The following is a 25,458-nucleotide window of genomic DNA, read 5'->3' as shown; positions in this document are numbered from 1 at the left end:
CAGACACAGGCTCTCTGCCACCTTCTAGCATCTGTCTGTGCAGCATCATAAAAAACACACATACACACCAGATACACAACCACACAAATGCCCACACCACACACACCATATAACCCACATCAGCCATACCGCACACCACACTCACACACACACTCTCTCTCTCTACTCTCCCCTCCTTCGCTCTTTCTCCACAGCACTATAGCTGAAATCCAGTGACAACCTTTCTCTGGACCAAGCTGTTCCCTTCTGTGACACCAGCAGGCAGAACACCAGCCAGTAGCAGTCCATTCCTGACTGTAAGGATGGAGATAGGATCCATCTCGCTGGCTCCCGGCTCTCCTTGTGGCCATGAAAGACTACGTAACATCACCTACTCCCTTCCCAGAAAGGCTAAACTTGCAGTTTCCTATGTTGACCATCCCACATTTTCAATACAAGCCACTGACTCCACTCATTCCCAAGGAACTAAGAGGAAATGTGAGCGCCCGTACTGGTCACAGGCTTCCTTCTGACCCTTCTTACCTCACCCGGGATCCTCTGCTCCAGCGGCTCACTCTAGCAAGCTGCCCTCCCCACACCTGTCTGCATGCTCCCAGCCACCCACTGGATGAGGGGTTAACTCAGACCCACAGCCTGAGCACACAAGCAAGAACCAGTGCCCACGCCAGTGGGAGACAGGTCACTGAGTGGCAATGTCACGACTTTATTTGTGGTGCCTGTGCTTTGTCTCAAAAATACCTTCTCCCCCTCCCCAGACAATGGGTGGGAAGGAGGCAGCAAAAATAGAAGACATCCCTCCCTATTGCACATGGACCCTATATACAGGCCCACCTGGCGAGGCCAGGGGGCTCTTGGCACATTCCTGGATCCCTGCTGGGGAGGGGAAGGGATACTGGGTAGCGACACACGTGAGGTGGGACCGGGGGCAGCCACTCTGCTCCTGGACACTGATCTGCGTTTCCTGGTCCTTGCTTCCTTCTTGGTCCCATCTCTGGTGCCTGCCCACTCTCAGTAACATCTCCCTACCTGGCTCAGCCTCCCACCTCCATCCTGGGCTCAGAGGGCCCCCCTTGGTTCCTGGGGACTCTGTGCTTTCCTCCGGGTTCTGAGGCCCCGAGAGGAGGTTATGGCTTCTCAGCAACTTCCCCCGGAGCCCTGTCACTCAAGTTCACTGGGGGGGAAGGGGTGCGCGTGTCAAAAGCAGCTGTATAAATATGGTGCAGGCCTCCTCCACAGTCACTTGGATAATTTGCTAATGACGCGGATCAGTGCTGCGTTCTCATCCTTGAGCCGCTGGTTGTCAGCCCGGAGGTCGGACAGGGCCTAGGGTGCAGGGTGGAGTCAGCCGGGCAGTGCTAGGTGGGTTGGGCTCTGGCCACTGCCCACCACAAACTCCAGTTACCTTCAGCTCCTCCTCCAGCTCTGCGGCCTTGCGCTCCAGGGCCCTGCGCTCCTGCAAGGAAAGGAGCAGGTTCAGAAGCAGGGTAAGGGCAGGGGGCAGGGCACGGCCCGGGCACCACCCCAGCAGGCCAAACTCACAAATCTCTCCAGCTCCAGGAGGGCGGGCCTCTCGGCAAAGCGTTCCTGCCGCTGGTGAAGACAGAGAGGACTGGAACATCAGGAGCTACCTCTTACCCCTAGTCCAAAAGAGCCCTGCCCCCCACCCCCGAGGGGGAACAACCCTCCAACACCCCCAGCCATGGCCAGGCCCCTTGCCCCGGGAGCTCTGACTCTCACTGTCCCCAACACAGTTGGTCCTTAGGTCCCAGCATCTGCACCTGCGTGGCCCGCTCCAGCTCCACCTTGAGCTGCGCCAGCCGCAGGGTGGTCTCTGTCAGGGCCTCACGAAGCCGCTCATTCTCCCTTCGAAGCTCCATGTACAGCTGGAAACACAGAGGAAGCAGGCAGGCTCAGAAGGGTACCAATAGGAGAAGAACAGGGTAGGGTAGGGCACGAGGTAGGATGCTGCACCTTCCGGAAGCTTCCGTCAGGCTCTTCCTGTTCCTGCTTGGATTCTGGATTGAGGTCTCTCTGAAAACGCTGCCTACGGGCAGTGGAGCCGCCATCCACAGTGCTGGACAAAAGCTACAGGCCTTAGAGACCAGGCCGTGCTGTGCCGAGAGGGGTGCCCCAGCCCCCATGCATGACCCAGCCTACCTGCACTCCAGGCTCCGGTCTGCCGGCCCCGCCTCCTCCCCCTGCAGAAGAACCCTGAGAGTTCAGTCTCCATCCCACACCCAGGCCTGCCCTCCCTCCAGCCCCAGCCTCCAGAAAGCATCCTCACCTCTGCTGGCCCCCTTCGCTCATGGCCGACTTTTCGATGCTCCCTGGCCGCCTGTGGTCCCTGGCCCTGCCCGTCGGGCGCCTCTGCTGGGGAACCAGTGGGAATCAGCTCAGACACCCCTATAGCAGCCCTTGTCTACTGTGTAGGGACCCTGGCTTAGGCCCCAGTTAACAAAGACTTGGTGGGAGACAGGATGGTTCCCTGGGGGAACGACTTCCCAGAAAGCCGACCTCACCTCTCTGGGCAGGGCCCTCAGCATTCTCCACACCAGGAACCCGAGGTCTCCGAGAAGGGTCCTGCCAGGGAGGAGTACAGTCAGAAACAGGGAGATGGATGGGTTCTGCCCACCCCACTTCACGTGACCCTGCTCACCAGGCTGGGTGGGACAGGCTGCTCTGGCTCAGAGGCCTTCCCTGACACCTTCTCTGCTTCCTTCAAGTCTGTCAAAGTCACGCCCTAGCAGAGAGAGCTCCATCAAGGAAAAAGGCCTAGACTTCCACAGGACTCAAGTTCGGGTCCCCAGTCTCCCCTCAGACTCAAGAGCACAGACCCCAGCCTCCTCCCTCAGACCCAGGAGCACAGACCCAAGCCCCATCCCTCAGACCCAGGAACACAGACCCCCAGCCCCATCCCATACCTGTGTGGACCTTCGAGACTGGCGCATAAGGCGGGAGCGAGCCTTCCGCTGAGACTCGGACTCTTCATCACGCACAGGCATCTGGTAGGACCTGAGTGAAGAACCCTGAACTCAAGAGAATGCCCCCTTGGGTGCTGTGAATGACACCGCAGAGGGGGGGAACATTCTGGCAGAGAACGCGTCAACTGGACAGACAGGACCCCAGGAGCTGCCTCCCCCTAGCCTCTTTACCTCCGGCGGTCCCTGGAGTCGGGCAGGGGTGCTGCAGAGGCTGTGAGGGCATTTGGCTTTGCTGGGGATCCAGGCTCCCTCCTGGAGGATGGAGTGGAGTGATCCAAAGAAGGAGGCATGGCAGCCTCACACCTGCATGGAGTCATTCATCAGCAAATATTCCTCAAGCCTGCATTCCGTGCCAGGCAAGGGAGAGACCAAAGAGAATAAGCCAGTCATGGCTGCTGATGAGTCATTTCTGGGAGAAACACATAATACAAACAGCGGCCAAAGAGACAAGTGTGGAGCATGGGGAGAAAAGATACTTGGAGAAAATAGAGAGGATAAGCCAGGGACTTGCACCGTGTGGTTGTTAGCAAGGCGGTCCTGCTGGGCCCCGGAGAAACGATGGCATACAAGCAGACATGCAGGAGTGAGGAGGAGCCCAAGACAGCCCTATGGACTCAACAGGAAGAGCTAGGGCCCTGAGGGAGTCAGACCACAGTGGCCTGGGAGTTTTACAGGAAGCTTTATTTGATGCACCCTAAGGGCTTTCCCGGGACCCCAAATGCCACGATAGCACCAGATCTGTCCCCCTGCCCCAGCCCCTGGTACTTACAGGGTAGAGGGCTCTGGCACTTTCTGGGCAGGGGTAGGGGTTATTCTGGCAAGACGGGGCTCCCTGGCCTGTGCAGACAGGAGAAAAACAAAGGAGGAGGAACTGTCTGCCCAAGGCAGGGGCCTGCACCCACACTTCACAGCACCTACCTGAGAGGAGCCCTGTTCCAGGAGGGAGGAGGAGGCTGAGCGCTGCACACCAAGAACCCCCTCTGCACCCCTCCTTTCTGAGGGGCCCAAGGTACCAGAGCTTCCTGTCTTCTGGAGACCAAAGCGCCTGGAGAAAGGAGCCTCTTCCGGCAGCTGGGAGGGGAAGAAGTTCTTCATTACTGACCCCTCTCTTTAGAGCCTAAGGGTGTAACTCCAGGAGCATCACAGTAACCCACAGCTGGGGCAGGTGCCACCAAAAACATAGCTCTTTGTCCACAAGGACCTAGGAACCAAGTCAAAAGGCCACCTTCCTCAGCGGAGGTGGAAGTATTACCGCATCCTACCCCGCTGCCCCAAACCTAACGTCAGCTCAGGGTGCTCAGACTCACCACAGGGCTCTTGGGGCTGGAGGGCACAGGGGAAGACACGCCATTGAGGGCTCTTGGTTCCACAGGTGGGTGACCTGTGTGCAGGAACAGGAAAGGGGATGCCACAGGAGATGCCAGCCACCTCTCATATCGGGGTCCCACAAACCCATGCTCCTTCCTCAGACCCAGGGGTCTAGCATCCCTACCAGCTGGGGCTTCTTCTCCCTCATCCTCATCCCGAACGGAGGAGCCTCCTGCCCCACCAGGTCGGCGCTCCTTGGACAGATCCTGCAGGGAGATCTTCTCACGGCTGCTCAATCGACACACAGAGCTCCTAGGAGGACAGGGCGTCTGTGTCCAAGTGTGGTGGCTAGTGCAACCCACCCCAAGCCTGGGCATTTCTTACCTTCTGTGTTTGCTGTTTGAGGGCACCTGCGGCTCTTGGCCTCGGCTCTGAGAGGCTTCCTTTTGGTTCCGAAGCTACAAGGATGGAAGGGGGCAACTAGGGAGGGGCAGAGGGCACAATCCCTCCTGGGTCTCCTGGCCACCCCCTCTGTGCCTCGAGGACCATCAAGTATAACTGCGCTAGCCACACTTTATGCAGGGTCCTGCAAACATGGGGACTCAGTACCCTGGCAGCACACTGGGGCTCAGTCAAGCTCTCCCAGGCTTGGCCGGATCCAACTGTCACTGGCCTCCAGCCTTATTCCCAGAGGGATTCTCCCACTTCCCAGGGGCGAGCAACTTGCATAGCCCTCCTCCCTACCCTTCAGCACATCTAGGATGCTAGTCAAAACATCTCAGTGTGGCACGGGACTCATTTCTGGAGAATGTTCCCGACGGTTCGTCCTGGCTGGCTCCCTCAAGGCCTGGGCCACCTCACTACATAATGGAATTCCAGCCATGCCATCTGCTTGGGGCCCACACCCATGATCCCTTCACTCTCCATTTCCCTAGCAAAAGTGCTAACTAGAGACAGTGTTGGGGTGCAGAGGTGAGGGTACAGGTTCAACCTGTGCCACACACAGCTGACTCCCCAACGAGCAGGCAGGAAACTCTGGGCACGGCCTCAGCTCCTCCAGATACGGAGGTGCCCCTGTTGATAGCCGTCCGCCAGAGCTGGGCTAACAGGTGGGAATAGCTCATCTGGGCACTGAGGGTGTCAGGGAAAGTCTGTCAGCCTTCCCAGTCTGTTACCTCCTCAGAGCTGCCAAGTAAAGAGGCAAACTAGAGCCGAGACTCACGTCCTCCTGTTTCTGGGCCAGTTCCTCCAAAAGGCTCATCACTTCCTCATCAGCCAGGTCACAGGGACGCTGCCCCTGAGTAGGGGAAGGAGGGAGATGATGACGACGATGTAGGGGCTTCTCCCCCTACCCAGCCCCACCATCTGACACGGCCCTCACCGCATGGGTCAGCGAGTCCATGCCCCCACCGTGCTCAGCCAAGAGTCGGCAGGCGTCCTCCACACCCCAGTGGGCTGCTGCATGCAAGGGTGTCCAGCCGTCTCCATCCCGGAGCTCTGTGTCGTAGCCAGCTTGGAGTAGCAGCCTAAGGGCCAGGGAGGCTTGGGTCAAGTGTCAAGTTAGGCCAATAGCGGAACTCAAATTCTGTTCTGTGGCCACAGTACTACTACTGATCGGTACCCAAATGTTACTGGATTTACTGGCAACCAGCCCTGCCCCAAGCTCCTTTGCACGACTGAGCCCTCCCTCGGACCAACATGAATGAAACCTGCAAAAGCTTCCTCATATCACAGGGACCCCACTCTTCAAGTCCCCCAGGTTGAAGGACTTAGGGCAGTGGTGAGAGGCGATGAGGTGGGTGCAAGACTCCCCCACGAACGCAAGCCCTGAAGGGACTGTAATTCTGGAACCATGCTGTTTTAGGATACTGGTACTCAACGGTGTCAAACACCACACACACACCCTCTCTACGACTGGAAACATCACCACTGGAGTCCTAGCTTACAGTGGAAGCAGTTAGCATCAGAGCGTGGGGGCTGGAGAGCTGCTCAACGTCCTCCAACACACAGGACAGAGTGGTAAGACCCCGAACATCACAATGCTGGAGTAGAGCGAGCCTGGCTCAGCCAATGGCCTTCCACAAAGTAATACCTGGAGCTCTCTGAACTCAGCACGGGCCGAAGCCTCTTTTGGAAGAAGTGTGGAGAAGTTGTGTGTCAGGGAGGCAGGGATGCTGGACAGACTGCAAGGCACCAGGCCCTGTCTGGCCCTGAGACCCTCCTCCCTCACACTCCTCAAGATTCCCTGTCCCCTGCAGCAAGGCACACTGGGCTTCTTGTTACATCCCCACGCCAGGGTCTCTGGCGAGGTGCTAGCTGCACTGTCCTTCTGGTCAGTATCCTGGGAGCCTGAAGCACGTGGCTCAGCCACAACCCCGGCCCGTCAGCACTTCCTCACCCAGCGGTCTTCACCGGCATCTCGGCCAGGGGGCCAATCTACTGCCCACTGTTTATGCCCCCCCAAGGCCAAGGGTTTCTTTGTGCAGACTTAGCCTCATCTACTATTGTGCCTGTGTGCGTGTGTGTGACGTGCACAAAAGTGAGCACACGTGCCACAGCAGGAAGACCATGTATGAAGATCAGAGGACACATACAGGGATGGGCTTTCTTCTTCCACCCACCTGTCCCAGCCCCTAACACAAGTCACCCGGCTCTGGTGTGGCCAACACTTTTACCTCTGAGCTACCTCACTGGTCTGGAAGCCCAGGTTTGCACCTGGACCCTGCTCTTCCCCAGAGGCCCTGGGTCAGAGGCGTGGCAATGGACGGGATAGCCGTCAGGACAGAATGACCCAGGCCATCATGTCTCTCTTGTTGGCTACAGTGGGCACACATCCTAAACGCCAAGACTATGGGGCTATGAGGAGGGGAGGTCTGAGCCAGCCCAGGAGGCTAGCCCCTAACAGACATCAAGTAAATAGTTACCTCCATTTCAGTGAGCACAACAACAGCAAGACTTTTAATATAATGAGAAATAATAAAGAACTGTAAATTCGGTAAACACGAACTCACATAAAGGGGGCCATCATAAAATTCAGCATGATGGCTCACACCTGCAATCCCAGAACACAGAGGCTGAGGCTGGAGGACAGCCAAGCTAGGACTGCATGGCAAGACCTTGTCTCAATTAAAAAAAGAAAGAAAAAACTGCAGGGGCCGGAGGCAAGCACGGAGACAAGCACGGGCTCTCACCTCTAATCCCAGAGGGAGGTAAAGGAACAAAGACTAGGAATTCAAGACTAACGAATTAGAAGCAATCATGACTGACACGAGGCATTGATGGAAAAGGCCAAATAAGCAAACACAAAAGTGGCCATCAGTGCATCTTTTTCTCTTTGAGACGGGGTTTCTCTGTGTAGCTTTGGAGCCTGTCCTGGAACTCGCTCTGTAGACCAGGCTGGCCTCAGACTCACAGAGATCCACCTGCCTCTGCCTCCCGAGTGCTGGGACTAAAGGCGTGCGCCACCAACGCCCGGCCAGTGCACCTTTTTCCAGGGCTGGGACCAGAACCCGGACATACACTAGGCGAGTGCTCCATCCTGGAGTCACCGCCAGCCCCTCACGGGTAGACTCCAGGGAAGCATCTTTCTGCCTGTGACCTGTGCCCATAGCCCAGTGCTACAGTTCTAAGACAAGAGAAGGAGGCTGTCCACAAGTGTCGGCACACCGTCTCTACTGACTAGCCCCCAAGACCTGCGCAGGTAGCTCAGGGGAAAGCATTTAAGCACAAAGCCAGGAGTATCGATCACCAGCATCCACTTTTTAAAAAACTCAGTAGCCAGCTGTTATAAAAAAAAAAAAAAAAAATGACATCAAGGCTGCAGAGATACAGGTGGTTCTGCTCTTCCAGAGGGCCCAGGTTCAATTCCCAGGACCCACATGGCAGTTCAAGACTGTCTGTAACGCCAGCTCCAGGGGTTCCAACACCCTCACACAGACATATACATACAGGAAAAGCACTAATACACAGTTTAAAAAAAAAAAAAAAAAAAAAAAAAAAAAAACTGACATCATGAAATTTGCAAGCTAATGGAACTAGAAAAAAAAAAAAATCCTGAGTGAGGTAACCCAGACACAGAGAGACAAACATGGTATGTGCTCATTTATAAGTGGACATTAGCTGTTAGGTGAAGGACAATCATGCTATAATCCACAGGCCCAGAGAGGCTAAGTAACAAGGAGGGCTCTGGGGGATGCATGGATCTTTCCGGGACGGGAAAGCGAATAGATTTTGCAGATGGAATGAGGCAGGTAGGGATGGAAAGAAGACAGATGGGGAGAGGGGAAGGGGGGGGGGAGGGAGTACTGGCAGGAATGACTACAATGGGGGCGCATTTTGGGGGTGATATGGAAACCTAGTACAGTGGAAACTCTGGAATCTACGAGGGTGAACCTAGCAAAGCCATGCAGGACACAGAGCCTGAACTGGCCGTTTCCTATAGCCAGGCAGGGCTTCCAGTAGTGGGAATGGGACATCAGCCCAGCCACAAAGCTTTGACCTACAAACTGTGCAACCTGCACGATGTGCTTTGGTAATGGTAACACAGGACTTGTGGAGTGGCCAACCGATGACTGGCCCACTTGGGACCCACACTATAAGAGGGAGTCCACACCTGACCCTGCCAGGATGGCCAGGAATCAGGGCTGGATGGCCCAGAGACCTGGGGTAGAAGCAAATACAGCTGGGAAGGAAAAAAGGCAATAAAATGATTCCTGGTGATATTCTGCTATTCTCATAGATCTGTGCCTAGTCCAAACGTCATCAGAGAGGCTTTTCCCAGCAGCTGACGGGAGCAGATGCAGAGACCCCCAGCTCAGAGAACCCCACAGAAGAGAGGAAGGAAGGATTATCAGAGCCAGGGGAGGGAGGACACTAGAACACCACCCACAGAATCAACTAAGCGGGGCTCCAGGACTCTCAGAGACTGAAGCAGCAGTCAGGGATCCTTACGGTCTGCGCTAGGTCCTCTGTATAGCTACAGCCGTTAAGCTTGGGACTCATGACAGTGGGGCTGGAGGTGTGGCTGACCTCTATAACTTGTGCTATGCTTGGTTGTCATCCCTGAGATGCCTGATCTTTTCTGAAGGGAAATAGAGGGCTGGATCTGGGGAAGAAGGGAGGGATGGATGTAATATGGGGGGAAAAATAACTAAAAATACTGAGTGGACATGGCAGCCCACCTGCAGAGACAGAGATAGGCCACCTCAAAGGGAGATGGCTAGCTAAACTTGCCAAAAAAGGCAAGCTGACGATCAGACACAGACCCTGCCTGCCTCAATATGTAAGGTTGAAGAGCAACTAGAGAAAACACTACACGTCAGCCTTGGGCCTCTACACATACACATGAATGTGCACCCATACATACAATACCCATACACATGCATGCACACACACCATACAATCATTAACCACACACGTGCTTCTGTGAAAACAAATCCAGTTTTCCTTGCAACTAGGAACGGCCAATGACGAGAATTGGGTTAATGGAACACAGGCATTAAGTGATACACACACTTCTGGAATGTTCTCCTGAAAAGAAATAGACATTTGCTCCCTTCGCCTCTGCTCCCCACTGACTTGGGATGCAGATGCAATGGCAAGTGAGGTCACATCCTCAAGTGGGAGGAGCAGCTAGAGCAGGGCATAGGGATGCTCAGGGCATCCTCTCCCCCAAAAGCGGTGGGCTCAGAGCGCAGCCTCAGACTGTAGCTACACAGGCTGAAGCCCCTCCTTCAGGAGCAGAGCTATGCAGGCAGGCTGTAAGTCTGGGGGTGGCACGAGGTCTTAAACCCTGCCTGAGAACACCTGCCTGCAACCTTACAAGCATGAAAAGCAGAAAGGCAGACAGGTTCATCTCAATTCCATTTGGGGGTTCTGATTTTCACAACAGTATCCCTCTATAAAGCACTAGCTTCGCACTCAGTATGTAGACAAACCTAGCCTGAAATTCCAGTAATCCTCCTGCCTCTGATTCTCAAGTGTTGTAATTATAGATGTACAATACCTTATCAAATGCATGCACACACAAACACACACACACACACCCTTACTAGTTAGACTGGGCTAGCCTACAACACACAGCAATCCTGCCTCCACCTCCCAAGTGTGGAAATCAAAGGCATATACCAACCACCATGCCTGGCTTAATGCCATTTTTTAAAAGACTGATTTTATTTTTATGTGTATGGGATGTTTTGCCTACATGCATGTATGTGTACAAATACACACAGACACAGAGATCAATAAAATAAATGTAATTTTTCAACCTCTTGAGCATGGCTAGGGAGAGGAATATACTTGGCTTTAGGTGTGTATACTAGGAGAAGAAAAGGACAAGAGCCCCAAGAAGCTCCAACACGAGGCAGTCACTCTGGCCTGGCTCACCTCATCACTTCGATGTAGCCCTTGGCAGCAGCCACATGTAGGGCAGAGGCCCCGGTCCGGGGGTGCCGGGCCTCTGGCATGGCGCCCCCGTTCAGCCAGCACCGTGTGTCATGAAGCAGCAACTCTTCTTCAGCCCGCTTGGCTGCCTCGACATCCACACCTGGGAAAAAGAGAGATGATAGGTGGACTCCCACAGGACGGCCTAGGAAACCCCGCCTGTCGCCTCCAGTGGTCACAGCCTGGTCCCTCGACTCACCAAGTCTTTGGACTTGGAGACCTGGACTAACCCAGCATTTCCCAACTGTGCTCTCTGCAGACCTGGGTACCACCAAGAGGCTTCAACAAAGGCCAGGGATGGAAACCCCAGGTCGTGACCCATGTGGGTCGGTATCCTGTTTATGTTTTTTTTTTTAATAGAAAACCTTAAGTTTCCTGAGCAAAACCCACACCAGATTCCATGCAGGTTTTCCTATCCCTCCCGCTATAATGCCCCAGCGCCTTCACACGCTGTCACTGGGGGTTTCTTTCTTCCCCCTTCTAAGTATGACAAGCCAAACAAAACTTCACTACGGTGTTGCATGTACGGTTCATGCCTCTCTTCCAGCACTCAGTCTAGACAGGATGACCGCCGCCATGAATGTGAGAACAGCCTGCGCTACATACATAGTGAGTCAAGCCAACCTGGACTAGAGAGTCAGACTCTGTCTGAGGAAACAGTAACAACTAAAACACAAAAGCTTTCCGGCGGTGGCGGTACACACCTTTAAACCCAGCACCCAGAAGCAGGTGGATCTCTGAGTTCAAGGCCAGCCTGGTCTACAGAGTGAGTCCTAGGACACCCAGAACCACACAGAGAGACCCTGCCTCAAAAAAGAAAAGCAACAACAACAACAAAAAAGCTGTTTTCCAAACTATCTGCATCATTAATTCCATTCTTGCCCAGATGTCTAGCCATCTGACTCCTTCCTGCTCCAGCACATTGTGCTTACACTGGTATGCAGCATGCCTGTGACCCCAACACCTGGGAGGCAGAGGCAGGAGCCCAGCAGAGCTCCTAGGAGACCCTGAGTCAAAAGCTGGAGAGGGGAGTGGCTGGAGAGATGGTTCAGAGAACGACGTGCCAAGCCGGATGATGCAAGTTCAACCCTGGGGACTCACAAGGTAAAAGGGGGGAAATCAGTCCCACAAGCTGCCCTGACTGCTGCACATGTGTGCACACATCAACAAATGCAATGAAAAGAGCATAAAATGCCACTACAATGCATTTATGTTCTGACCTGAAACTAAATTCTAAGTTGTTTTTGTTTCCTTTCCTCAGATAGGGTTTCCCTTTGTGCGCCCAGTGTGGCCTCAAACTCACAGCAACCCTCCTACCTCAGCCTCTTGAAAGCTGAGATTAAGAGTTACACACCACACCTGTACTCTCAGCACTCAAGAGGCTGAGGCAGTAGGATTGCTCCAAGTGCAAGCTCAGCCTGGGCTGCGGCATGAGAGCCTGTCTCAAACACCCCCACGGGGGAAAACGGAGAGCACCACCCTACGTACTCCAGCCCTCTGTGACCCTCATTCCTTTAAGTACTATGAACTCACTGAGGTCACAGCAAAACGGTCTCTGCTGAAGACTGCTGTTTCCTCCTGGGATGGCTATTACCGCCAGTGTTTGCACAGTTGTGAAACTCTCCACTTACCAAAGTTCCTCAGAGCTGAGCTGATGTACACAGCAGCCGGCCGGCAGCTATGTGCAACTACCAAACACTCGTCACTGAGATGTGCTGTGACTGTCAGGTGCACTTGGGATTTCACAGCAAAGTGGTGAGGGCGCTGGTGAACAGCTGTTCTCAAACTCTATTTTGAGCATGCATGCATGGCAATTCCCACCTTGCTGGCTGAGGCAGGGTCTCCTGATTCTGCTGCTGTGCTGTGTGCTCTAGACTACCTGGCCTGCGAGCTTCCCAGCAATTCTCCTACCTCGCTCTACGACCTGGGAGTATGGATGTGCACCAATGCCACCAGCCTTTTACAAAGGTCCTGGAGGTGTCTGAGCCATCTCCCCAGTCCCCTCACTGTTTTGATCGCACCCAATTTGAATACTGGGTTTGTTTGTTGTTTGTGTGTGTATGTGTGTGAGAGAGAGAGAGACAGAGAGAGACAGAGACAGAGTCTGACATGTCCCAGATGGCCTCAAACTCTCTATGCAGTGGGAGATGAAGTCTAGTCTTCCTGCCTCCCAAGTGCTATGGGATAATCCTTCTGTATGCTGTGAATATGCATTCCTATCATTGGTTAATAATAAAACTTTATTGGCCCATAGCCGGTCAGAGTAAGGCTAGGTGGGAAAGCCAAACAGAGATACAGGGAAAAGAAGGGCAGAGTTGAGGGAGACGCAAGCAGCCACCAGGGAAGCAAGAAGTGATATGACAGGTAAAGCATGAGCCACGTAGCAAAATACAGGTTAACAGAAACGGGTTAATTTAAGTTGTATGAGCTAGTTAGTAATAAGCCTGAGTTATAAGCTGAGTATTCTGTAATTAATACAAGCTCATGTGTATTTATTTGGGGCCCGGCGACTGGAACAAAGGAAAAGCTTGGACTGCGGACTTGCGCCAGCACGCCTACTAGTTCACATGGGGCAGAGGTTCATGCTAATGGATAAGCACGCTACCAACTAAGCCACTTCCCCAGTCTATGACTTGGAAGCTTCAAAATACATTTGCGGCTCATCCAGGATTTCCGCTGGGCATTACTGGCAAAGGCCTTCAGGTACCACCGAGCTGGCTCAGCCATTAGAGCCGTTAAAGGTAGGCTCACAACCTGCACAAGAGACAGGAAGGCACACAAGGGGGGTAGAATGCAGACACTGACCAGGTCAAGGCCAACTGGGATTAACAAAGCAAGGCCCTGTCTCATAAAGCAGGGATCAGGGTGTAGCCCGGCGGCAGGATGCCTGCCTGGAAACTTATGGTCTCAAGTTCAACCCCCTACACACAGAGGGCTCCCTAGCCTTACTACCCTCCCTCTTACCCAGGGCGAGCAACCGCTCCCCTCAACACACACACTGTACACTTCCACCGCACATTTTACATGAGAGCCAACAAAGAGTCCTCAAAATTGGTTCGGGATGTCCCTTCTCATCCCAAGCCGAGGCCAACTCCATCCGGACATCAGCTGCAGCTCTGCTACCTGGTGGCAGCCTGGTCCTAGCTCCTAGCGTCTCCTGGCCAACTAGGGCTTCCCTTGTGGAGGCAGAGTTCAAGAACGTCTATCTGCAGCACAGTCACAGAGAACAGGGCAGGACCACCCTCTTCCTCCAGACTCCTGCTTCCTTAAAGGGAGTCACCCACGGTTCTACTGTGGAGGGAAGGGGAAGGGCGGAGTTCCCTGGCTTTTCTTCAACCACCAGCCTGTATTCCTGTGCATGCTCAAGGGTAGCCTGGGTTTTCTGCACAGCCCAGACCTGCTTGCTTTGTTATTCAGTTGTTCTTACGCAAGATGTTTTGGGTTGGCTGATTAATTGGGTTTTTATTTTATCTGTATGGATGTGTTGCCTGTGAGCATGTCTGTGTACATGTGTGCTGGTGCCTGAAAAGGCCAGAAGAGGGTGTCAGACTCCTCCGAAACTTGAGTTACAGGTGCCATGTGGGTGCTAGAGTCGAACCCGAGTCCTCTGGAGGACCAGTGAGTGCTCTTAACCACTGAGCCGTACCTCTGGTCCCTCCACTTATGTCTTGAGAGTGGGACACTCACTGATTCAGCCAGACTGTCCTACAAACCCTGGGGAGCCTCTATACTGCCTGCTGCACACCTTCGAAGACTCCCGATGGTGGTGGCCTTGCTGTGTGGTGGCTGGGGACTGAAGAAAGACCTCAGTGTGTGCAGCACGCCCCTCCACAGACTGAAAACGAAGGGGTTGGGGGAGGAGTACTGACTTTGCTGTAAGAGAACTTTTATTGCATTTTCTTTATTGTGTGAATGTGTGCACTTAAGTACACATGTGGAAGCTAGGGGACGGCCTGCAGAAGTCAGTCCTCTCCTTGCACCAAGGGGATCCCGGGGACTGATCGCAGGGGTCAGGCTCGGCGGTGAATGCCCTCGCCCACTGAACCACCTCACCAGCCTGAAAATAAAGCTTTAATGGCATCCAGCCACATCTGCTTTTTCTCATCCCGCCCATCGCTGGCTCATTTCCCTCAACAGCAGCTGGTAGAGTCATTATAACAGAGACCGCACACCCTGTAAGGCCTGAAATACATACTGTTCAGCCCTTCACAGGCACAGTCAGCTGACTCCTGCTGGGGCCACTGGGCTATAAATCAGTGTCATCTATCCTCTGGTAAAAGTGACAACCTTTTAGTGTCACCAACAATACACACTGTGCTGCATTCCTGTGCACAGTACAAGTGCCAGGGCAGGAGTCAGGTCTGCAGTATCACCCCTGTCCAACTCCTTCCGGGCACAGCCCTCCTGCTGCTCAAGCTCGCATCTGTAACTATCACAGCCCACCTTGCCGTCTCTAGCTCGCATCTGTAACTCTGTAACTATCACAGCCCACCGTGCAGTCTCTGCGCTCTGCGGTCCTCATCTGTCCTTCCTGGGTGTGGGGTCCCACGGGAGACAGCTTCTCCTTTCCCTAAAGCTCGTCCTCAGTCTCCTGCCCACCCTGTCCCCAGGGCTCCTCCTCCACAGACCCTGTGCTTTCAGTCTTTGTCTGGGAGGGGCCTGACCCTGCAGTCTGGGCCACAGCATCACTGCTAGGACCAGGCGGTACCCACTCTTCCTCCTTCCGTAAGCACACCCTGACTTTCCAACCCACATGGTCTCAGTGCGATGCTGCTCAAGGCCTAGTCACAGGATGATGACAAGTCGTCCTGCACACTGATGGGCTCATGTGCCAGTGTCACACAGAGAAGTGTGGCTCCGCCACTGAGGAGGGTGAGGCTGCCATGCTCCAGCTCGGCATCAGCCTGCAATGCTACAGGCCTAGCTAGCAGCCAGTGAGAGAGCAGGCCGACGTGGCTGGGGGCGTCGTGAGGGACCCACCTCCAAAGCTGGGGCTCTAGGGCATGGGCAGACAGATGGCTCAGCTGGCAAAGTGTTCACCACACACACTGAGAACCACCCATGTAAAACGCCAGGCATGGTGGTGCACCTGTAATCCCGGCACTGGGGAGGTAGACGCAGAAGGACCCCTGTGTTCACTGGCCAGCCAAACTAGCCCTACCATGGAAGCTACTGAGAGGCCCTAACTCAAAACTCAAGGCAGGCGGCTCCCAATGAACGTTCCAGATTGTCCGACGGTCTCCGAGCACACGTGAAGCATATGAAGAGCTGAGATTCTGCACATGTTAAACAGCAACTCTTTTCTCCCCCATCATCATTTACCGGTGTGTGGGGGAGGATCACAGGACAGTTTGGGGGTCAGTGCTCTGGGGGTCAGTGGTCCACCAAGTGGGGCACAGAGATCAGACTCAGTAGCCAGGCCTGGCAGCAAGCACCTTTACCCACTGAGCCATTTAGCCAACTCCCCTTCTTGTTTGTTTAGTTTGTTGGGACAGAATCTCTCGGTGTAATCATGGCTGTCCTGGAACCCACTCTGAGGACCAGGCTGGCCTCAAACTCAGAGATTCACCTCCCAGGCTGAGAATAAGGCATGTGATAGGATTAAACCCTCCACAACCAGCTCTATCCCCGGGTAGTTAGCAACTGGAGACCACATTTGATGCTGTCTCTATGACTTTAGGAGCTCGATTATTTTGATTACGCTTGCTATCTGACACAAATGAAAACTGTGCACTTGTCTGAGCACCTGGCTTACTCCATGCAGGTCCTTAAGTTTCATCCACATCGTTGGCTGTGACAGTTTCCTCCCTTGTTAAGGATGAATAGCATTCTTTTATCTGTATAGACCACATTTTGCTTATCCAGCCAGTGATGGACTTCCTTCCCTCCCTGGTACTGAGGCTGGAATTCTCATACTAGACCAAGTGCCACAGGCTGGACTACTAAACCACACCCACGCCCTAGGCTACTGTGAAAACATCTGCAGGTAGCTTTCTCATTGACCAACGCCACAAAACATAAGAAGGGAACCAGACATGGAGGCACACTACCGCAACCCAGGAACTCAAGAGGCTAAAGCAGGAGGATCCCAAACTCAAGGCCATACTGGACTACGCAGTAAGTTTCACAGCAGCCTAGGCCAACGAAATTAATTAATAAAATAATACGTGTTGTGGGTCTGCACCTTGCGATGCTTGTTGTGCTGTGGTGTGGGGACTGAACCTGCCTATGCTCAGCAAGTGCTCCGCCAGTGCAGAGCACCCTCTCCCATACACACACATATATTTTTAAGGTCTTATTGTTATTATTACTATTATTGTTATTATTATTGGTTTTCCGAGACCGGGTTTCTCTCTGTAGCTTTGGAGCCTGTCCTGGAACTCAGTCTGTAGACCAGGCTGGCCTGCCTCTGCCTCCCGAGTGCTGGTATTAAAGGCGTGCGCCACCACCGCCCGGCTGTTTTATGACTTTTAAGTGTGTGCGCATGTGTATCTGTGCAGGGCAGAGGTGTGGGGTCCCCCGGGGCTGGAGTTATAGTGAGCCAGACACTGGTGCTCTGAACTGGACTTAATCCTTGGGCAGAGTACAAAGCACTCTCTCCAGAGCCTGCTTTTGTTGGGTTTTTTGTTTTGTTTTGTTTTTACTTTTCAACAGATTCTCACTAAACTACCCAAGCTGGCTTTGAACTCCCTCTGTCGTTCGGGCAGGCCTTGAACTCACAGTTCGTCAGGTCTGGAAGAGCGGAATCTTTTAGTCAAGAAAACACCCCATTTGAAAACTGAGAAATGCTGTATCAGCACAGGAAGGGAGAGGCCCAGGCCTTGAGGCTGAGAGAGGTGACCTTGTGCCACCGAGGTAAGAGCCCCAGGCTGCCCATCTCATTGTCAGAGAGGGTAAGGCTGAGGGAGGTGCTTCCCCATTATCTGGGCAGAGCTTACAGCATCGGCAACATAGTCTCCGAGTGGCTGAGGAATGGAAGGGAGGAGGGTGGACTAGAAAGGAAAACAAGAAGGGTATTGATGCCTGTGTGTAGGGAAAGGGGGAGAGAGGACAAAACAGTAGACGGCATCTGTTTAAACTTTGCAATTCCATCTTTATGAAATGTCCACAGCAGACAGATCCCTAAGGACAGAAGGCCTTAGAGGCTGCCGAGGGATGGGACAGGGGACTATTCTTTTGAGGGTGACTTTAAAATGCTCTGAAATCGATGTGGCATTGACACCACAACTCTGTGGACCACAGCACAACCAGGAACTGCACTCTGAATGGGCAAACTGCTGGGCACGTTAATTATAGCCGCTTTATTATTAAAGCCATGGGTGGGCCAGCGGGCTGGCAGCCTAGCTCAGCAGGTAAAGGTGCTTGCCAGCAAGCCTGACCACCTGAGTTCCATCCCTACGACCCACATGGTGGAAAGAGAGGCCTTCCATAATCTGTCCTCTGACCCCCACAGTGCATGAGCACTGACAGTCATGATAAACTAAATAAATCTAAAAAATAAAAAGACTTCAAAAGCAGCAGCTGGAACACTGACGCACACACGCAATCCAAGTACTCGGGAGGCTCGGGCAGGGTTGCTCCAAATTCAAGGCCAGTCTGATCTATGTAGCAAGTACCAAGCCAGCCAGGACTACATAGCAGGACCCTGTCTCAAAGACATAAATGGCTAAAGCGCTGCCTCACTTGTTAACAGCACTTGATGCTCTTGCAGAAGACCCAGGTTCAATTCCCCGCACCCAGGGCAGCTCACAACCATGTATAACTACAGTTCCAGGGATCCAGTGCCATCCTCCAGCCTCCACAGACACACAGGGAACAAAATACCGGATACAATTTAACAAATTGTGTGACACAGCCCAGGAAAGGACCTGTGGTGGTTTTCACAGCACTGAGGCAACTCTTCTGAGTTTGAAGTTTTAGCAAAACAAAATCAGGGGACAGGAAGGGGAGCTCGGTTCAACCATCGTTCCTCCTCGTGGCTCCTGACCGCTGACCTTCAACTCTAACAAGCATCCCTACATGACTCACGGGCACCTGAGATTCAACATGCCAACCCGGTGAACCCATAATCTCTCGCCCTGCGTGGTAACACGAAAGGACAGGGGAGACGAGACGATGCCTCCCATGACCTGTTTGTCCTCTGTCCCCTCTCATCTCCTAACTGGACACTCCCCAGCTTGGAACTGAAGTCGGGTACACTGGTGTTTTATGCTCCTGGAGAGCCTGCTAAGCTGCATGGCATCCCCAGCCTAGCCTGCTTCCTGATCCCTTTCCTTCCAGGCCCTGCACTACAGAGCTGTGAGCCACCCAGCAATAACACAATAGTTTTGTTTGTACACTGGCAAGGTCTCACGCAGCCCAGGCGGGTCATGAACTTACTATGTGGAGGAGCATGACCCTGAACTCCTTCCCGATCCTCCTGCCCCATCTCCCAAGGCTGGGGTAACAGGCCTGTGCCACCACACCTGGCCTGGATACTAGCTTTTCAGGCAGGCAGAGAGGGCTCTCAAGCCCTGTTAAGAACTTGGTACTGTGAACACACACACCCCACCCGGGAAAATGAATAGGACCCCAATGGAGATTCAAGGGGTACGATGGGAGCTCAGGAGAGAATCCACTACATGCTCCAGTCCCTCCTAACACGTGCTGGGGTCTAGCCATCTTGCTGCTTACTCCTGGACAGGCCCTTGCTCACTGTACCTCCATCCTTCAGTTCCTCAGAGCTGAAGAGACAGACACTCAGAGCAGTTAGGGCAATTACTCTGTGTCTGGCAGTGGCAACCCTGAGGACAGGTATCACTCCCACTTCCCAGGGAAGGAAACTGAGGCACAAAGAGAGCCAGAGTACAAGGAAATGGGCTGGGCCTTTGAGCCCAGACTCCCAGATGCCACAGGCCCACCTCGGCGGGCGATCTCTGCTTTCAGCAGCCCCTCCATGGCATCTGACTCAGCCAGGTCCAAAGGCAGGTCTCCATCACTGTTGACGGCGGCGATGTTGGCCCCATGGCTCAGGAGGTACCTAGGAGCAGGGGAAAGTCAGAGCTGCCGGGCCTGGGCCTAACACCTAACCCAAGCCCTGCCCTCCAACCCTAGCCTCACCTGGCAATGTCCAAGTACCCACAGGAGGCTGCCACGTGCAGCGGCGTCCAGCCCTCGTTATCCGCCTGGTTCACAGTAGCGCCCTGCTCCACCAGGAAGCGCACCACCTCCAGGTTCTCGTCTATGCAGGCCTGGGGTGGGGACAGGCCCATCAGCTCCCATCTCAGCAGAGGCCCGACAGGGAGTCACTGCCACAAAGGCAGGCCATGGAAGAAGCGGAGCTGTCACCCCTGCGTGTGGCTGCTGAACACACTCTGCGAGGCACGGGGGTCCCGGAGCCCAGCCGCGCTCTCCCAGGGGCAGGCACACCGCAGGGATCATCTCCCGGGAGAACACAGAACCACAGAAGCTTTACAATGAAGCCCATATCCAGGCGAGGTAGTGGCAAGATGCTCACCTAGCCCTGCGTTCCATCCACAACACAGGAAAAGGAGTTATCACCACAGAGACGCATGCACATCCCAGAGTTGAGGGCCTGGGGCACAGTTCCCAAAGGGATAAGAAGGCTATGGTGCCGCTGTCCAGGGCCAAGCAGACCAAGCTCTGGGTCACTGAGGGCCTACCGTGCACAGGGTTCCTTGGAACATCTTTTCTACACACCCACCCCACACTACACCTCCACCTCCTCACCCTTCTACCAGACAGCTTGGGGAGAGGAAGGCCTCACCCTAGCGAGCACAGCACCCAGGGCCCTGTGAGAGCTGCTCTCAAGCCTGGATGACACTGGTTGGACACTGGAACCACTCAGTCTATCTAGGGAGGGGGTTGGGTCCAGACTCAGGGGTCCTCATGAAAATTAACCCCCTTCTTCAAGCTCAACCATCTGGAGAAAGAGGAGAAGAAGCTACGAGGGCCAAGTGCATGAAGTCATGGAAATTTAGGCTGCAGGGGGGGGGGCACACGTGCCCTGGGAACGGGATGAACTCTGGGCTCAGTTTATTTCCACCCTGTTGTCATGGTGATGGGAGGGGGGGCAAGGAGGCAGATGGGCCTTTCCCTTTCAAGGACCTGGCCGGGTACAGGCATCCATGTGAAAGATGCCTGAGGCTGGGCACTAGGGACCCAAGAATCCAGACCCACCTCCTCCTCCCTCAGATGCAGAACTCTAGCCAATCCTCCTTCTTTAGACGTAGGGATCCAGACTTGGCCCTCCTCCCTTAGACCCAGGTGTCTGGGCTCCCCGTCTCTCCCCTGCCCAAACCTAGGACTCTTAACTCCCAGCCTTACCTACTCCAGACCCAACTCACAGCCATTATTGGACAAGGGGAGGAGAAAGGGATGTCCCTGCCTTGCTAAGGCAGAGAGGCCGGGGCTTAGGAAACGCCACAGCAGGAGGCTGATGCCCCAAGGTGGGTGTAGAACCGGAAACACTAAAAAGCCCCAGGTGTAGAAATCACCAGACTGAGCGGATGAAAGTCCCTTCTCGCTGGGACTGAAACTAGCTCTGGGAGCTTTCACAGCTGGAGCCAGAGCAGTGGTCCCTCTGTGCTCTGGCCCTGTAAGCCAATGCCCTCACTGACTCTGATCTCCCAGTCTCCCAAGCCTCCTGCAAGTCCCTGAAGAGTCAGTTCGCCAAGGTCTCTCCGTGGTGGGAGGAGAGTTCCACCTGGAAGGCTGCCTGAGGTTACAGGTTCCTGTCAGAGAGGGTGCTCTAGGGATCTCCACAGACCCAGAGGAAAGGGGTGCAGTCGGGAGGGATCACTCAGGAGGGCCAGGGACTGTGGTGAGCAGCCTGAGCTGATCCCCTGGACTAATCGAAGACTCTGACACCCTGAGAGGGGCCTTAGGGAAATAGTTCCCCACTGTATGTAGAGGACAATGTCCCAGACATTGCGGGCCCCAAAAAGGAAGTTTTCCAAATGACACCTCTCCCCATAGAGTCCCTCTGGGGACAGAAGTGATCACTGGTCCCATTCCACAGGTAAGAAAACTAAGGGATACAGAGAAGAAGACACTCAAGATACGAGAAACAAGAAGCAGACACCCAAACTGACATCAGGTCAGTACTGAGTGACTTTTTTGGTTTTGTTGGTTTTTGTGACTGGGTCTTATGCGACCCAAGATCAAACTCATTGTGTGGCTGGAGCTGACACTGAATTTCCAACCCTCCAGCCTCTACTTCCCAGGCACCTGGTTTCTGTGATACTGGGGTTGGAACCTGAGGCTTCCTGCATTCTAGGCAAGCACGCCTACCACCTCAGCCACAGCCCAGCCCAGGACAGACGGATTCTGTTTTTCTTCTACCTGTGTGTGTGAAGAACTGAACCTGTCAAGCATCCTCCCTCGAGCAGCCAGGCTTCCCTCCCCGGATCCCACTTCCACCAGAACTGAACTACCGGCATCCTGGCAAGAAGAGGACCAACCCAGGAGATGAAGGCTGCCATGAAAGACCTGACACTGAACCAGCACTGTGGCCAGGAGGAAGAGGAGATGGGACCAATCTTGTCCCTGGTGATCCCAACTTTGGATGATGGGCAGGTAAAAGCATCCCGAATCAAGAAGGATCCGGGCAGCACAAGATGGTCCTCACTGTCGGGCACAGATCACTGGAAAAAAAACAATCACAGCGCCTGAGATGCCTAGGGTTTTGGTGGGGTCGGTTCTGGAAGGTGATAGGGTGGAAATCTAGGAGAGAGGGCACAGTTTTAAAAGTCCCGTGAGGTGATACATAGACGACCATGCCCGTAACCCCACAAATGAGGGGTCAGAGGCACAAAGAAGGACCTGTGCTTGAGGCTGCCCTGGGCTACACAGAAGACCTTCTCTCAGGGAAAAAATAAAATAAAACAACAAAAACAAGAGAAACGGTCCAGAGCTTGGAAGATCCAATGCTTAGAAGTTTCCAGAAAGGTAAATAAATGTGGATGGAGAAAGAAGAGAGTTGAGGAGAAACCTCTCTGGCAGGTGGCAAGATCGCCAAAAGGGGATGATGAATCGAGAAAAGACACAGTACGGGATGACCCAACAGAGGAAGCACCTCTTCAAGGGGGCAAAGGGGTACAACTGCCTTGAAAGGGAAAGGACCATCCTGAGGCCACAACGGGCGGCACTGGTCACAGGAAGTAGACCATGGCACAAGGTGGGTGGACCCTCAAAGAGCCTGGGCCTAGATAGATAGACAGACAGACAGACAGACAGCATCAGAGGAGGGGTCAAGTCGGGCTGCGGGAGGTCGAAACCTCGGCCCTGGAAGACTGCAGCACCGCCAAACAAGCCACCAGCCTGGAAAGGAGGAGAAACCGGGCCAGCACACAGGCACGGCAGTAAGCGGCGCGCAAAGGATGCACAGGAGACCGCTGCCAGCACAGATGACAGAGAAGAGGCGGCCACTGAGACGGCAGAGTCGGGGGGTGTGGGGTGGGGTGGGGTGGGGGAGGCAGCTCGGGGCCGGGAAGGGAGGACGCCCGGGTGGCGCAGACACGAGACGGGGGCGCTGACCGACCGACCTGGTGCAGGGCGCTGATGCCGTCGGCGTTGGTGGAGTCGAGCACCGCTCGGGCAGGCGGCGGGGCGGCGGGGTCCGATTCACCGCCGGGGCCCGGGCCGGGGCCGGGGCCGGAGTCGGCTGCGCGAAGCATCAGGAGAGCCTCATCCAGATCGCCGCCCGCACAGGCCGCTAGGAACTCGGCGGCGCGCTCGAAGCGGACGGTACGGGCACGACGCTCCCCGGGGCCCGGGTCAGCCCCTGCCCGCGCCCCCCACTGCCGCAGCTGCTCCTGCCGCCGCTCGCGGGCTGCAGCCGCCGCCGCCGCCGCCCCGGGGCCCGCCGCCGGGCAGTCCTCGCCCGACATCGCGCCGGCCGGCCGCCCGCCCGCCTACCGAGCGAGCCAGCGAGCGAGCGAGCGCCCGGCGACGACCAGCCGCCACCCGCCCGCCCCGGGGGCCGCCGGGAACCGCCGGGAACCGCCGCGCCGCAAGCACCGCCCAGAGGCTCGACCGGCCCCCGGACGGGACGTTGACGTCACGACGCTGCCCCGCGGCCCCCTGGGAAATGGAGTCCTGATTGCGCCACTAGCGCGGTCGGGTTGAGAGAGCCGGGGAGCAGGCTGGCCGCCGGGAGTGCTGCTGGGCAGCGGGTTCTACAAACTGAACGGAAGGTTCCCCCACACTCGCTAAATCCCGGGGGACGTTTGGCCACCTGGAGCTGGAAGGGGTGGAATGGAGACCGCCAAGAGTGCGGCACGCCCGCCTTCAACCCCGGCACTGCAGAGGCAGAGGCAAACGAATCCCTGAGTTCCAGGCCAGCCTGGTCTACGGAGGGAGTCCCAGGACAGCTAGAGCTACACAGAGGGAAAAAAAAAAAAAAACCCTGTCTGGAAAAAACCAAATGACAAAAATTGCCCGAAAGAGGACATGTCCCCAGGGAATGCTGGGAATCTGGGTATAGAGGCTGCACGGGATGCCCAGGGGGATACTGGGAAGTGTAGTTTTTTTGTAAAGTGGTTAATCGATGGCGCATGGAAAATGATGGCGTATAGCGGAACCTGGAGATACAGAAATAAAACTCCCGTGTTTTGTTGTGAGATGGGTTTGCCCTCGAGCTCACTGTGTAACTAAGAATGCCTTTAAACTCCTGATCTTCCTGCCTCCATCTCCTAATTGCCGCAGTTGGAGATGTTTGTTTGGGGTTTGGTGGGGGTTCATTTTTTTTTGTTTGTTTGTTTGTTTTTGAGACAGGGTCTTGCTATGTAACTCTGCCTGGCCTGAAACTCGCTAGGTAGACCAAGCTGGCCTCGACCTCACAGAAATTCGCCCCCTTCTGTCTGGCATTAAAAGGGTGTCACCAGGTCCGGCTTGTTTTGATTTTGAATCTACCCCCCCCCCAATCAACCGATGAGAACAAGGATTTGTCTCTTTTGAGCATCCTTTAGTCATGATGACTAGAACTGAGCTTGAGAGTTGACATTGAAACATATTTTAGAATGAATGAATGAATGAATGAATGAATGAATGAATGAATGGGCTCCCTGAGGCGTCGGAAAGACTAAGGGCCCACGGGAAATTGAGTTCTCAAACCATATTAAAGACAATCGCCGCCAAACTCCTCTGGGTAACTAACTAACACTCCCAGATAAAGTTCCCGAGCAAATTTCAAGAGACTCAGATAACACAGGGCAAGCTGGGAAATGTAGTCTCAGGGTCACGCCTCCTAAAAGGTTCAGCCCCACATTTCTAAATGTGTCTCAAAACCCAAGGTACCCAGGAACGTCTGTTTCCAGATCAAGAAAAGCCTATGCTCTCTAGTGGTAACCCCTTGAGCACACCGGGAAGAAGACTCCTCAAGAGCAGAGCCCAAAATGACCACACAATTTTCCTTAGCTCACCCGGGGCTGCAGAGGACACTAGGATTGTATCAATGCTTTCCCGGCATACTAGGATTTGTAGTACAAAATTTGATGCTCCAATAGGCTTGGAAATTTTATAATAGACCCAACCTATAAGAACACCTTGGTCTTTCAAGTACTTCCCCCCCCCCAAAAAAAATCAAGTTTGAGAAGGATAGAGACTCTTAGAGACAGGAACACAGCCCTACCAAAGTAGAACAGAAAGCTGTCAATTTTATATAGGGAAAACAAATGTTTCCCTAAAGGGCATTAGGGCAGCCCTATTCACTCTGTGGCCCTTGGAA

At 54.3% G+C, this 25,458-nt stretch overlaps 1 protein-coding gene across 4 annotated transcripts; it reads right to left on the bottom strand.

Annotated features, from left to right (window-relative positions):
• Window positions 1-683: 683 nt before the first annotated feature.
• Ppp1r12c (protein phosphatase 1 regulatory subunit 12C) lies at window positions 684-23,694 on the bottom strand. Of its 4 annotated transcripts, none has more exons than XM_051207616.1 (22): window positions 23,276-23,694; window positions 19,830-19,960; window positions 19,631-19,749; window positions 10,674-10,833; window positions 5,671-5,815; window positions 5,512-5,586; window positions 4,674-4,747; window positions 4,474-4,601; window positions 4,289-4,362; window positions 3,900-4,052; window positions 3,751-3,818; window positions 3,153-3,233; window positions 2,922-3,012; window positions 2,657-2,740; window positions 2,520-2,580; window positions 2,285-2,370; window positions 2,158-2,198; window positions 1,972-2,074; window positions 1,779-1,883; window positions 1,540-1,590; window positions 1,403-1,453; window positions 684-1,323 (listed from the first exon to the last, which is right to left on the bottom strand). In XM_051207616.1, exons 1-22 carry the CDS (start codon window positions 23,618-23,620, stop codon window positions 1,237-1,239), a joined length of 2,313 nt encoding a protein of 770 aa, XP_051063573.1. In that variant the 5' UTR covers window positions 23,621-23,694; the 3' UTR covers window positions 684-1,236. The 4 variants fall into 4 exon arrangements, with proteins under 4 accessions (XP_051063573.1, XP_051063570.1, XP_051063571.1 ...); XM_051207613.1 differs by having other exon boundaries at window positions 3,153-3,284; window positions 23,276-23,693; XM_051207614.1 differs by having other exon boundaries at window positions 2,285-2,367; window positions 3,153-3,284; window positions 23,276-23,693.
• Window positions 23,695-25,458: the final 1,764 nt, after the last annotated feature.

The sequence above is a fragment of the Phodopus roborovskii genome, unplaced genomic scaffold (genome assembly GCF_943737965.1).
Source record: "Phodopus roborovskii unplaced genomic scaffold, PHOROB, whole genome shotgun sequence".
Lineage (NCBI taxonomy): Eukaryota > Metazoa > Chordata > Mammalia > Rodentia > Cricetidae > Phodopus > Phodopus roborovskii.
The sequence above is the reverse complement of the archived record's forward strand: the minus strand, read 5'-3'. Positions and strand labels throughout refer to the sequence as shown.